The sequence below is a fragment of the Pangasianodon hypophthalmus genome, chromosome 5, assembly GCF_027358585.1.
Source record: "Pangasianodon hypophthalmus isolate fPanHyp1 chromosome 5, fPanHyp1.pri, whole genome shotgun sequence".
Lineage (NCBI taxonomy): Eukaryota > Metazoa > Chordata > Actinopteri > Siluriformes > Pangasiidae > Pangasianodon > Pangasianodon hypophthalmus.
The window spans coordinates 9663910-9678740 of NC_069714.1; the positions used below are offsets into that span (position 1 = coordinate 9663910).

Genomic DNA, 14831 nt, shown 5'->3' on the forward strand with positions numbered 1-14831 from the left:
CAAAGGGAAGGAGAAACTCTTGAGGGGACTAGTGGTAGGCTAACTTATGCCTTGATGCACTTTGTCATTATGAAAATATCACTGACATCATGTTTCTCATCCCACAGTGAATTTTTATGCAGATTTGTAGCACAATACCTCCAACGCCTCTTCAGTCCACATCAGTGCTGTCAGTAACTGACTCAGATTAGTAAAGGTGGTCAAATGAATACATAAGATTCCGGTTACATGTGTATGCTCTATAGCAAGACTCCAAAAATACCTGTTGTGTGTGTTGTGTGGGGGAAAGAGTGACCAGCTGTAGTAAAAGTTCTTGGGTTGGAGAATGTAGGTGTAGCTGCTAAAAGTGTGTATAAAGGTGAAAGTTTGTTCCACACCACATTCTGCTCTCTTGTCTCTCTCTCTCTCTTCTCTTCAGTCTTTCCGTCTAGTCAGATGTTCATGTTTGATGCTTCAGTATGGCAGTATTGAGCAGTACTTAGTGAAGTTCTTCCATTTTTTTTTTCAGTGTAGTGATAGGATTAAGCTTATTTTCTGTGGAAATCGCACATGTGCTACAGATGCAGTAGACGGGTTGAAAAAAATGCTGGAGTAATCCTTTAATATGGATTGAAACAGTGCTAGAAAATTATTACACTTTATAATGGTTTTGTCTTTTTCTAAAATTCATGTCCATATACAGTTGAGGTCAAAAGTTTACATCCCCCTTTCAAAATCTGCAAAATGTTTATTTTACCAAAATAAGAGGGATCATGCAAAATGCATGTTATTGTTTATTTAGTGCTGACCTGAATAAGATATTTCACATAAAAGATGTTTACATATAGTCCACACGAGAAAATAATAGTTGAATTTATAAAAATGACCCCGTTCAAAAGTTTACATCCCCTTGATTCTTAATACTGTGTTGTTACCTGAATGATCCACAGCTGTGTTTTTTGTTTAGTGATAGTTGTTCATGAGTCCCTTGTTTGTCCTGAACAGTTAAACTGCCGCTGTTCTTCAGAAAAATCCTTCAGGTCCCACAAATTCTTTGGTTTTCCAGCATTTTTTGTGTATTTGAACCCTTTCCAACAATGACTGTATGATTCGGAGATCCATATTTTCACACTGAGGACAACTGAGGGACTCATATGCAACTATTACAGAAGGTTCAAATGCTCACTGATGCTCCAGAAGGAAAAAACATGCATTAAGAGCCGGGGGGTGAAAACTTTTGAACAGAATGGAGATGTGAACATTTTTCTTATTTTGCCTAAATATCATATTTTTTCATTTAGTACTGCCCTTCAGAGGCTACAGAAGATAGTTACATGTTTCCCAGAAGACAAAATAAGTTAAATTTACCCTGATCTTCAAATTCAAAATTTTTCACCCCCCGTCTCTTAATGCATGGTTTTTCCTTCTGGAGCATCAGTGAGCATTTGAACCCTCTGTAATAGTTGCATATGAGTCCCTCAGTTGTCCTTAGTGTGAAAATATGGATCTCAAAATCATACAGTCATTGTTGGAAAGGGTTCAAATACACAAAAAATGCTGGAAAACCAAAGAATTTGTGGGACCTGAAGGATTTTTCTGAAGAACAGCGGCAGTTTAACTGTTCAGGACAAACAAGGGACTCTTGAACAACTATCAGTAAACAAAAAACACAGCTGTGGATCATTCAGGTAACAACACAGTATTAAGAATCAAGGGGATGTAAACTTTTGAACGGGGTCATTTTTATAAATTCAACTATTATTTTCTCTTGTGGACTATATGTAAACATCTTTTATGTGAAATATCTTATTCAGGTCAGCACTAAATAAACAATAACATGCATTTTGTATGATCCCTCTTATTTTGGTAAAATAATAAACATTTTGCAGATTCTGAAAGGGGGATGTAAACTTTTGACCTCAACTGTATCTCCTCCTCTTTATTAGTAATGCTATTGATTATTTTACGGTCGAATGCAAAGCATGGTCAGTGTCATTTACACTAACTGAACATTACAAGGATCTGTTAACAGAACCAGCTATGACCCTTACGCTTATTTTCTTTGACATGTATTATTATGCACATTGTATCTTTCAGTTTTGTGATCGCCAGCCACAGCTTTCTTCAGAAATTCTTCAGTAACCCCCAGGTAAGTACCTGTACAATGGAATAAATATTTTGCAATTTTTGTCTCAAATAAGCCAATTCTGCCTTCTGTGTGGCAAAGTATAAATATTATGATGATCATTATAATTATACACATTTTAGATCAATTTCCTTAGTAGATTTCCTTCCTGATCAGTTTCCTGCCAAATTTATTTAGCAAAGTGATAAGGACATGCAGTAGCAATGCTGCAATGGTGAATATTAAACTCGTGTGAGAAAAGTTTTTTATTCATCTAACTCATGTAAACATTATATACACAAGTTTGCTAATATAGCAAATATGCAAATTTATAAAACTGCATAAATTAAAAAGATCAGTAATAATAAAAAAAATCTTTTTCATTAAGGATAAATCATTGTTTACCATTAGGTAGCAGATACAGAGAAAGTATTTTGTTTGAGCAAGTGTATTATGTGGCCCATGAAAAGTAAATACAGAACAAGTACCTGGGTGTTTACGAATTAAGCTTTAACAAAAAAAAAATTTAAAAAAATACAGGCTCCTTGTCTTCATCTAGATGTTTTATACCTTTTCACATTTTACACATGCAAATGATTAACTGGGAAGAAGATGTATAAAATGGGTGGATGTGTAAAATATGTAAACACACCTTAATTGAGTCTTATTCTATAATTTTCTCTGACAATCTCACACTAAAAGAAATGCAAAACGTCTTTTAGTGGTCAGTTTAGTGGTGTTACTTCGCAAATGTTCCCAGGGCCCACCTGCAAGAGTGTACAACATGCACACAGCTATAGTAGTTTGATAAATGATACAGGACTAAAACCACAAGCCTTTGTGGTGTTTTCACACACTCAGTCATAGTGAAGGCTCTTGAAGTTGAAGCGCTTCCTGTCTGTGAAGCCTGTCATCTACAAACAAGAACAGGACAGAATGAGAGATTACATCCACAGCAAGACATTAAAAGGAAATGTGACAAACAAATGGTTTTAAAACTTTTTGTAGTCTTCTTTACCAGGAAACATTTGTTTAGGCTACAAAAATAGCACATTGTGCTGGTCACTGAGTTCATGATTCTGTTCAGACTAAGATACTACATACTGCAGCATCACACACAGAAACAGAACACACTCTCACCTGACTCGGATCTCTGCTGAAGTATCTCTTCTCTATAACCTGGAATATCAGATAAACAATTCAACATTTACTGGTGGTTTACACCTGATCTGGGCATATGTAATACATGGATTAGCTAATACTACCCCCACAATATTCATATAAATCAATAAAACAGGTATACAGTGGGAAACAGAGATTAAAATTAATCCCTGGGTGAATTTATTATAATAAAAGAATTTAATTAAATTAGCTTAAATTAATTTTGAACCAATGCACCATAAAATACATATAATAAAACATTAAATTAATATTAGTATTTAATTTTTTTTATTTATTAAAATCTACAACCATGAAAAAAATCAATAACTATTCAAATATTCTGTCATGTTGGTGGAACTTCAGCAAAATTCACTACTGGGTCCAACATTTCACTAGGGGCTCCAAAAACAGCCTTTTAATGACAAAATACCAGTTTGTCGGTTTAGTTACAGGTAAATCAAGTCCACTCCAGCTTTGTCAGTATGCCCTGAAGATTTGCACTGAAATGTATGTGTAAATGATTTATTATCCACTACATGTTTGCCTTGTAGTGATATAAGGAACTTTCTAGAAGTGTTATTTTCTACTATTCATTCATACTATCATGAACTGTATTTCCAACCTTGCAAAGTTATATGCTAAGAAGATTAAAGTTATATTATGATGCCATATAATGCTGCTTGATTGAACTAATCAGTAGTTGTTGGAAAATTTGATTAATAATTGGAGGCAATGAATGGGTAGGACGTCTTCAGTAGATCTATCACAGATACTGGAGCTATCTTACCTTGTCAAAAAATCTGCTCAGTTTTACAGCATTAGATGAGCCAGCAGCAAAGTAGCGTGGATTTGTGCAGTCCTAAATGACAGCCAAATACAATAAAATAATAAACAATCAGAACTGGATCACATGGGAAATGGAGGTAGGAAACGTCACAGAATAAATTTCTTCTAGCTGTTAATGTTTTTCTGATATTTACAGTCGTAAACTGTAAGAATCACCGACCAGGTTGATCTCCTCTGCGTTGAAGTCTTCAGATAGGAAGGCGGTGCGAGTCAGGACATCATTCCTCTTGTTTTCAGGGATCTGATCGTACTTGGTGCCTATTAGCAGGAGAGGGATGGTGTTGTCTGCAAACTGCTCTCTGTCATAATCCCTGCATGTCCACAGCAGTAAGACTAAGAGTTATATGCATGTGCTTGTAATCACTACAGGAGTGCTGAAGCATTCTAGTTTCGTTTACTCTTACTCCTAGATGCCTACTGCATGTGATAATGCTTTACAGGTCTACACATGGAGCTAATCATGTAAAGAATCACACTTAGGCAACAGGTAAATATTAATAAGCCTATTTAAAAAGCATTGCTTCACTATTACTTAACACTAACTGAGGCTGACTCACCCATTCGACACGATGACCCCTGTAGGAGAGGAATCTTTGTTTAATGCCTCCATTGACCAGCGATACAGATTCTGAGAGGATTTTTTGTTGGTCAGATCATGAACTAGAATAATGCCTGTAAAAACATTTTAGCATCACTGATCCACCATTATACAAGAATATATGTATTACATTATGTGTAAATAATTTCAATGTAATTATCCAGATCTACATCCGGATGTCATGGTCACTATTTAGTCATCAATCCATTGTTAAACTCCATTCCTGCTTGCAAAGTATCAATGGTTTTGATATCTTACCATTAACTGAATTGTAAAAAACTGCTCTGGTGCTTTTAACACTACTGGCGCTTCCCACAGAGCCTCCAACATCCCACAGTTCAATGTAGTAGGTCTTCTCTTCTGGCGTGCCTTCTTTGTAGTCATGGACCTGCAGCAGCATGGCAATCAACAAGGCTCAAACAGGTGTTCCTTCAATATAACAAGTAATAAAATGGCCACAAATGTGTATTAAGATAAGATACAAGACAGAAACGATTAGAAATATTTCCAAATGTGATACACATATGGACTTTTGTTCCATTTAAGGCACTGGAAATGACATGTATGACAGTGTAAACATGTTAAATTATCCATCCATCCATCCATTCATTCTCTGTACCGCTTATCCTACACAGGGTTGTGGGAAGCCTGAATCCTATCCCAGGGGACTTGGGCCAGAAGGTGGGGGACACCCTGGATGCAGTGCCAACCAATTGCAGGGCACAATCTCACACAAACACGCACACACACAAACACTATGGACAATTTGGAAATGCCAATCTGTCTACAATGCATGTCTTTGGACTGGGGAGGAAACCGGGGTACCTGGAGGAAACCCCCAAAGGACGGGAAGAATATGCAAAGTCCACACACACACAGGGCGGAGAAAAGAATCGAACCCCCAACCCTGGAGATGTGAGGTAACAGTGCTAAGCACTGAGCCACCATGTCCCGCATGTTAAACTTTGAGACCACTTAATGAGATGCATTCTACAAATTAAATAATGGGACACAAGTTTTTGAGCTTGTTACTAAGCATAATTTATATTGCCATATTGTCAGGAGTTTCAGTATAAAACACCATTAAAGGAATATGATTAATTCTGTTTTGTTGATGAACTGTTTATTAAAAAAAAAAAAAAAAAAAAACTAAGGACAGTATAGATAGGTTATAAGCATTACCCTGACGTCCACAGAACAACCAACTGTCCATGAAGGATTTCCCAAAACCTGGTTATGGCACAGCAGATGAACTAAAGACGACTTTCCAACACCTGGAAGCACACAGTCAGTATGAGTAACTAATGAGGAATATTAAGTTATAGCTAGATATGTTGGCCAGCTCTGCACATGAATGAAACTTTTATTTTTCATTACTGAACCCAGTGTTTTTGTCCTGTGTCATATCAAACCATGTCAAAACACAGACACCATTAATCAGAAACGTAGTTACCTAGCTGCCCAGCTATTTTAGTTTCGCACTCGAAAATTTCAGGAGAATCAAGAAAATCTCCTAATATCACACAGTTTCACAAATTAATTCTGCTCCCCTTTTAATGTGCCTTACCTGAATCTCCCAAGACTAATACTTTTACTCTGTCAAGCGAGGACATTTTTGTTTCCTCTATCACTAGCTAGGTTGAGGATGCAAAAAGTGCTTCCTGTCCGAACAACTGGACAAAATAAAAGTCTAATAAACTGACGAATTCGTTCAAAGTAAGCTACGGCAGCACGAGAAGTATTTGGCAGGATATCAAATAGCTACTCACTCCCTATATAAGCGCACTACTTGCTGTGTACTTGCACTGCTTAGTGTAAGGAATGTAATTGCATATACACCCTATGTAGTGCACTATAATGGATGTGCATTATGGTTAGCCGGTCTCGCGAGGACTTTTGTCTTACTTCCGGTTGGTATGAGCACGGAGGCGTGGCTTGAGCGAGAACAGGAAGAGCTCCGAGATAGACAACACAGAAAGCCGGTGTATTTTTTGACTGGATTTCTGCAAGAAAGGAAGCCTTATGGCCGCGGGAGGGATGAAACTGTCGAGTTTATGCTGTCTGCTCTTATGTTTAATAGCGACAGTGCTCGCCGGGTAGGTGCCAGTCATTCTGTTTGACGGGTTTATTATTTCCTCGTTGGTGTAAACCGAGCCGCCGGCTGGTCCACATGTTCTTCTGTGATTGGTCTGCGCCGCTGGGGCGCCCTGGTAACGTTACAGCTGTGTATCGCTGAACTAAAATCTAATGACTTAGTGACTTTAAAGTGATTATAAAGCCTAGAGACTAGAGAGGATATGCACAGGATTTGAACTTTTAAAATGGCTTCAGAATCAAGAAGATCACGTCTCTAGAAAAGTGTTGTTTATTGGCAAATCCATGTACATTAACCTTATCGGAATAGTCTCATAGACACCTGTGACTCCTTCTGTACGTCACTCAGGGTTTTAAATGATTAATGTTTTTTAAAAAAAAGCCCTCTTTTTATGTTTTTGCTATTTCTTTAGGAGAGATTTCTACAAGATCCTCGGAGTAAGCAAATCAGCATCTATCAAAGAGATCAAAAAAGCCTACAGAAAGCTGGCCCTGCAGCTCCATCCTGACCGAAACCAAGACGACCCCAAAGCGCAGGACAAATTCGCAGATCTTGGAGCGGCTTACGAGGTTTGTGTGTCTCTGTTGCATTAGACTGTGCTGGACTATTAAGCACAAATAATCTCCCTGTTATCTTTTAATTCCACAGTGTGTTCAGTTCCGCACACTGCGAAATGACTAGAAACAGTGCACTCTGTCGTTATTTATAATAAACCAAGCCAGATTTATTTACTTTCCTCCCATCGGGCAAGAACTCCAGGGCTCTCTATGTGACAGGCATGATTTCGTTGCTGGTAGAAACCATGGACGAATCTGATTGGCGGAGAGAAACGTGTGGCTTTTTCTGATTGGTCCAAAAGCCACCTGACTGGTATCCTTGAAAACCCGACGTGGATCTGTGATAGCGTCCCTCAGGCAGTCACGTTGAACTGAATGCAAATGAAAGCTGTCACTTATCAAATTTACATAATACATAAGATTATGCACAGGAAGTTTTCCCAGGAATTGAAATAAGGCAGATGACATCCCTGTGGAAGTGATTTTGAAGAATAATATTTATTCAGAATATTTTTTCATGCCGTTTTACAATAAGCAGACTTGTGTGCTTTGGTTTCTGTTGTGCTCAGGTCCTGTCAGATGAGGAGAAGAGGAAACAGTATGATGCTTATGGAGAGGAGGGACTGAAAGAAGGTCATCATAGCTCACACGGTGATATATTTTCTAGGTATGCATTTAAAGTGGTTCATAAAATACAAATTTGCATGTTTGTCAAGCAAGGAATAAACCACAACAGGAAGTTCCGTTATAGGAAAATAATCTATGATGGGGTGGTTACTAACCCAAAGTGCATTATACACTCACTGAGCAATTTATTAGGAACACCTGTAAACATACCCATTCGTGCAATAATCTAAACAGCCAATAATGTAGTAGCAGTGCAATGCATAAAATCATGCACGGGCCAGCAGCTTCGGGTAATGTTCACATCAACCATCAGAATGGGGAAAAAATGTGATCTCAGTGATTTTAACCGTGGCATGATTATTGATGCCAGACGGGCTGGTTTGAGTATTTCTATAACTGCTGATCTCCAGGGATTTTCACACACAACAGTCTCTAGAGTTTATTCAAAATAGTGCAATAAAGAAAAAACATCCAGTGAGCAGCAGTTCTGCAGATGTAAACGTCTTGTTGATGAGAGAGGTCAACGGAGAATGGCCAGACTGGTTCAAGCTGACAGAAAGGTTACAGTAACTCAGATAACCACTCTGTACAATTGGGGTGAACCTTGAGGCGGATGGACTACAACAGCAGAAGACCACGTCAGGTTCCACTTCTGTCAGGCAAGAACAGAAAGCTGAGGCTGCAGTGGGCACAGACTCACCAAAAGTGGACATTTGAAGACTGGAAAAACCTGTAGCCTGTTCTGATGAATCTCGATTTCTGCTGAGGCTCACAGATGGTAGGGTCAAAATTTGGTGCCAACAGCCTTCTGTCTACAGTCCAGGCTGGTGGAGGTGGTGTAATGGTGTGGGGAATATTTTCTTGGCACACTTCAGGCCCATTAATACCAATCAATCATCACTTGAATGCCACAGCTTATTTGAGTATTGTTACTGACCATGTGCATCCCTTCATGGCCACAATTTACCATCTTCTAAAGGCTACTTCCAGCATGAAGCGCCATGTCACAAAGCAAAAGTCGTCTCAAACTGGTATCATGCACATGACAATGAGTTCAGTGTTCTTCAGTGGCCTTCCTAGTCACCAGATCTGAATCCAATAGAACACCTTTGGAATGTGATGGAACGGGAGATTCACAGCATGAAAGTGCACCTGAAAAATCTGCAGGAATTGCGTGATGCAATCATGTCGACATGGAGCAGAATCTCAAAGGAATGTTTCCAACATCTTGTGGAATCCATGACACAAAACATTGAGGCTGTTTTGAGAGCAAATCGAGGCCCTCCCCAGTATTAGTATAGTGTTCCTAATAAAGTGCTCAGTAAGTGTATTTCTATAACCTCATGTCCTGAAGTGTTTAGTTTCTCTTATAACACAGTGATTTGCCAATAATTACAATATTTTAAATATTCCTGAATAATACGTTGTGTTTTTTAATCATTTCTATTTATATTTAATGCTGTGGAACATCTGTGAAACATGTTCCCTTCATCACTTATGATATAACAGCTATAAACAGTTGTTCTTTCACCAGGCCCCTTTTTCACTTCCTTAAAGTAAAAAGTCAAGACTTTAATGTGGTGGAAAACTTACTGACCGTTACAAAACTCCAACACCCAAGACTGCTTCCATAATGTTAAATAAATATCTATCTGCAGAAAACTGCACCATATCAACAAATATGATTTTCTTTGTTAAATAACAGCAGGTTTTTAAAATCTGTTTATTATTATCCTTGGATTATTTAGGTCATCGGCCATAAAAGTCCCTGTGGATGATCTGTTACTATAGAAATTATAACATATTAGAACATGTGCATTAATATGGTCCTGTGATTTGCATTACAACCAGCACTACTGTAAAATTAATCAACACCTTCTGACCGATCAGATTCGAGAATTCAGCAGTGGTATAAATATATGTGGTATTAAATTGTCTACACACACAACTGTATTAGACAGATTAACTTTTTAACTAATTCAGACTTCCCTGGTTAAAACTGTGCTGAATTATATTTCATTTTATGACACATCTTCGGTCTGATGTGTATTATTGGGTGTATCAAACCCGTAAGGCATAATTAAGATAAAGCAGCATGTGGCTACTTGCAGTATTCATGTTTTGTTCTTCCTTTGACTGGGTTTTGCAAGATCTTGATTTTCCAGCTTATTCATTGGTAATGGCCATATTTACAAATGTTCAATATTTAAAGCCTACAGTAAATCACAATGAACTAGAAAATTCAATTTAAATTAAAGAAAGATCACAAAATTCAGCATTCAAGTTTTATGATTCACGTTTTGCTACCCAATTCAGAATACTATGCTCAAAAAACTAAAGCCTGTTGTAATGTAACATTACAGGTCATTGCATTATGGTCACTACAAAAAGCACTTAAATATATACAGTATTGGCCTAATATCTTGTACATACATAGATGCTGGTATGTATTGGACTGGGCCTTAGTATTTTCTGTTTATATTTGTTGCAGTTTCTTTGGGGACTTTGGGTTTATGTTCGGTGGAAACAGACAGCAACAAGACCGAAACATTCCAAGAGGAAACGACATTGTGCTGGATCTTGAGGTTACACTGGAGGAGGTTTATTCTGGAAATTTTGTAGAGGTACGATTTTGCCTAGATAATAATCAGACATGCTGTGTTGTCTGTCAATTATTTTTTTTTTGCTTTGACTTGTTGGCTTGTTATGCAGAAAAATGAATATTTTTGCATAATGTGGAGTATGTAAAGTATCTGTATAGTGTAAAATTTCAGTCCTTACAGCTAAATCTTGCAGATTTCAGATCAGTGTTTTTTTGCATGCTGTTTAAAAACAGTTCTTAATCTTTATAGATTACGCACTCCATTTATCTATTATATGCTTTCACTACTATACTGTCCAGGTATGTAGGGCTACGGCATTGTGCAGCTTTGCCTCTTCCTACTCCAGCACACCTGACTGAACCGGGGGGCAAAGACTATTGACAAAGATTAAGCACATGAAACCTTAGTAATTAGTAATTAGTAATTAGTAATTACTAATTAGTAATTAGTAATTAGAAATATTTTTCTCGTATTTCTGATATAGCTGGAATCATACCTTTGCACATAAACACCTCAAAAGGCAACTACAGATACACAACTGCATTTGGTCACTCTTTGTAATGCTCATGCAAACAAATTCCAATAATGACCACTTTAATGGTAAATTAGAGGGATGTGTAGTTGATCTTGAGCTCTGATGAAGGAATGGGTAATTAGCTGATATATTCATTTAGAGCAGGAGATCCATTAAACTGTGCTGTGCTTCTCTCGGGATCTGTAAGTTGATACTGCTTATCATATTTAATACCCTTTGTGTGTTTGCTCTTCTCTCATGATGTAGGTGGTGCGAAACAAACCTGTTGCGAAAGAGGCTCCAGGCAAAAGGAAATGCAACTGTCGCCAGGAGATGAGAACCACACAGCTCGGGCCAGGCCGCTTCCAAATGACCCAGGAAGTAGTCTGTGATGAATGCCCCAATATTAGGTAAGTCTTACTACACCTTTGTCAGGAGAATATGTGCTGAAGTAGCTCTCACACACACAGAGTAAATAATGCTGCAACTGTTTGCAGGCTTGTGAATGAAGAGAGGACACTAGAGGTGGAGATCGAGCAGGGAGTCAGGGATGAGATGGAGTACCCCTTTATTGGTGAAGGTGCTGTGTCTCTGTACAGAAACTGTTGGATTTGTCACACTTTTCCAAATTTTCATAATTTCAGGTGTGGGTGCCTGGCAAATCAGTATTGTATTTTGTTTCCTTGTGCGCAGGTGAACCCCATATTGATGGAGAGCCTGGCGATCTTCGATTCCGCATCAAAGTCTTGAAGTAAGATCATTGTTTAAAGGCAGCTGACTTCTTACAGTTCTTACAGTATAGATTTGTTTTACTGTTATTTTTACATCATGTGATAGAGATAAAGTGGGTCTGCTCAGGTGCTTAATGAGTTGTAGTCATATTTCTAGACACATAATGGAGATTAGGGCTGCATTATTGTGGCCAAGAAAAAAAAAAGATAATTAAATCAATATGTCACAGCATTATGCTGCCAAACACTGGGCTAATGCATGTAAATGGACAGCCTGAGATTTGATCCACCAGAGTACATAAACAATATCTGATGATAAAGATAGCCAATTAGCTGGCGAATATCGCAGTTGATTGTTTAACTAATTGAGGACACTGTGATAAATTTAGTTAATTATGCAGCCAAAATGGACATAATAAAAGATCAAGAACATCTTGAAAGTGGTGTAATTTATATTAACGATCAAAGGATGAATCGGGGTCATGTGTGACGAGCTTTTATTTGTTACTGTGTGAACTGTGTGATCGCCCCCTATAATGGGAAATGTTATTTTTACAGACAGATATCTGTGTGTTCTTGCTTATTCTGTGTTTTTGGTACTCTAGGCACCCAGTGTTCGAGCGCAGAGGTGATGACCTGTACACAAACGTCACCATCACTCTGGTAGAGGCTCTGGTTGGCTTTGAAATGTATATCCCACATTTGGATGGCCACAAGGCAAGCGTCCTAATTACCACTCACACCTTTATACTGCTGTGTAAGTTCCCATGATCTATTGTATAAATTGTGTTTCTTCTGGTTTTACAGGTTCATATTGTTAGAGATAAAATTACTAAGCCTGGAGCTCGAATCTGGAAGAAGGGTGAAGGACTTCCCAACTTTGACAACAACAATATCCGTGGATCGCTTATAATAACCTTTGACATAGACTTCCCCAAGGAGCAGTTTAATGAAGAGGAGAAAGCTGGTATGGCAATAGTAAAGATTTATTGATCTAGATTTTTTTATGTGCATGGTGTAGTATATGACATGCATATTTTTTGCATAAAATCTCTTCTTCAAATTCTACTACTGAGGTTTTCTGTGTGATTCAGCATCATAAATGGTGTCCATCTCTTTCCTTGTGTAGATATAAAGCAGCTGTTGAAGCAGACACCATCTCAGAAGGTTTACAACGGTTTACAGGGATACTGACACACCAGCCAACAAAACCAGGACTGATTACCCTGTCAAGTTCCATACAACACATAAACACACAAAAAAGAAGCAAGCATGGAGTGTTTATTTATTTTCTCAGACTGTACTCAGGATAGGTTGTCTGTACGTGTGGGTTTTTTTTTTATTTTTGATTTGGGACTTTTTTAAAACTGTTTTCTTGAAGTAAGGTTATGGAAAGCAGCAATTTTTTTTATTAAACTTTTTTCTCCCATTTTTTTCCTTGTTTAAGGCTTTTGTGATTACAGTTTCAGTATTTGCATTACAGTTTAATTGTTTTTCCCTCTTGGCCAACCACTACCCAGTCATGTATCAACAGTACAGGAACTGAGCTGCCACAGAAAAGCGCAATGAGAAAGACTGAGGCTTTATATCAGAGGACACTTTTTTTTAGAAATACCTGCCTCTGTACTGTATGTTGTCAAAGCCGAATATTTCTCTTCCTAATTTTTCAGAAAGGATTTATATGAATGTGTTGTTTATTTGTAGATGCTTAACCTTGTACCTCCTTTTTGGAGTATTTTCTATTTTTTTCCATTTTGGGTCATGCTTGTGAATTGTAAGATATTTCATCCATCCTTTTCAATTTTTAACATGTCAGACATCACCTCCATGATCTTGCCTATGATTAAAAGTTTTCATCTGCTCCTGTTAAGTGTTTCCACCAAGGGACTACTGCACTAAAATTGCCAGGTGCCCAATAGAAGGAAAGTTTACAGTGATCACCACAAGATCTCAATTAAAAGTTTATAATGATGTTTCAAACTGACTTTCTATTAAACACATTTTCCCTTGTCAGGCCACATGTCCAGCCCAGGGTTAATAAGAGACAATAATGATTAATAGGTCAGGTGAATATTTGTGTGTGAGTAACTATTTTGTGCTTGTTTATCAACTAAAATGTGTAGACAGTAAATGTTACCAAATGTTACCAGAACTCCTTAAGAGAAGACCTGTAAACTATAAAATCCCTGTAAATTATCAGTAAAGGTGTTTTGGAAGCCCACGAGAACAGTGGTGTGTGAAGCAAGGCCTTTAAGATTCAACTTTTATTGTCATTGTTGTGAGTATGAGTACAGAGCCAATGAAATGCAGTTTTTCCACATATCCCAGCCTCTTCTAGGAATCTGGGATCAGAGCACAGGGTCAACTATGATACAGAGCATATGTGGTTAAGGGCCTTGCTCAAGTGCCCAACAGCAGCAGCTCAACAGTGCTGGGGCTTGAACCCCCAACCTTCTGATCAGTAACACAGAGCCTTAACCATTCAGCCACCACTGCCAAACAAAGGCTGTTAGTGAGGGTACTATAGTTAAATGGCCTTTTGCAGTAGTAATCCACAACAGCAGTCTGAATCAAGCAGAAATGTGCAGTCACTTTAAATTGAGAGCAAACCTGGCTTCTCGGCAAAGCTACAGTCCATGTCTAACTGCACAATGCTTTTTCAGGGATTTGTAACAATGTCAAGAAACATTGTGCACATTTTTTCCTTCTCAGAGAAGACACGGGTCAATTTTTTGAAAGATGTCATAAGTGTGCAATACAGAGGAGCTGCAAAGCGCAATCCTAGGTAGGTAGTGCAAGCAAAGTAACAGGATAGCTTTCTCTTGGGAAAAGGGAACCAGGGCACTGCGATGATTATCTGGTTAGAGCCTCATGTCTACAACAAAATCCATCACAGGAGCAATTATTTTACCATGTTTGAAACTGAGCGAAAGAACTAAAGAAGAAATACTAAAGTAGGCATAGGTAATTAATAATTATGGTTATTAAACACTTT

At 37.9% G+C, this 14831-nt stretch overlaps 2 protein-coding genes across 4 annotated transcripts; one reads left to right on the plus strand and one right to left on the minus strand.

Annotated features, from left to right (window-relative positions):
- Positions 1–2352: 2352 nt before the first annotated feature.
- rabl3 (RAB, member of RAS oncogene family-like 3) lies at positions 2353–6482 on the minus strand. Of its 3 annotated transcripts, none has more exons than XR_008301839.1 (8): positions 6277–6482; positions 5892–5983; positions 4968–5097; positions 4669–4783; positions 4246–4422; positions 4053–4124; positions 3245–3283; positions 2353–3018 (listed from the first exon to the last, which is right to left on the minus strand). XR_008301839.1 is itself a non-coding variant. In XM_026912800.3 (8 exons), the coding sequence occupies exons 1-8, from the start codon at positions 6320–6322 to the stop codon at positions 2962–2964; spliced, it is 702 nt and encodes a 233-aa protein (XP_026768601.1). In that variant the 5' UTR covers positions 6323–6482; the 3' UTR covers positions 2353–2961. The 3 variants fall into 3 exon arrangements, 2 of the variants coding, with proteins under 2 accessions (XP_026768601.1, XP_034160697.1); XM_026912800.3 differs by having other exon boundaries at positions 4272–4422; XM_034304806.2 differs by having other exon boundaries at positions 4272–4422; positions 4968–5138; positions 6277–6294.
- A 144-nt stretch (positions 6483–6626) lies between these two features.
- On the plus strand, positions 6627–13816 carry dnajb11 (DnaJ heat shock protein family (Hsp40) member B11). Its single transcript, XM_026946845.3, has 10 exons — positions 6627–6805; positions 7217–7373; positions 7931–8028; positions 10480–10612; positions 11373–11515; positions 11603–11685; positions 11799–11856; positions 12442–12553; positions 12644–12803; positions 12966–13816. Exons 1-10 carry the CDS (start codon positions 6732–6734, stop codon positions 13028–13030), a joined length of 1083 nt encoding a protein of 360 aa, XP_026802646.1. The 5' UTR covers positions 6627–6731; the 3' UTR covers positions 13031–13816.
- Positions 13817–14831: the final 1015 nt, after the last annotated feature.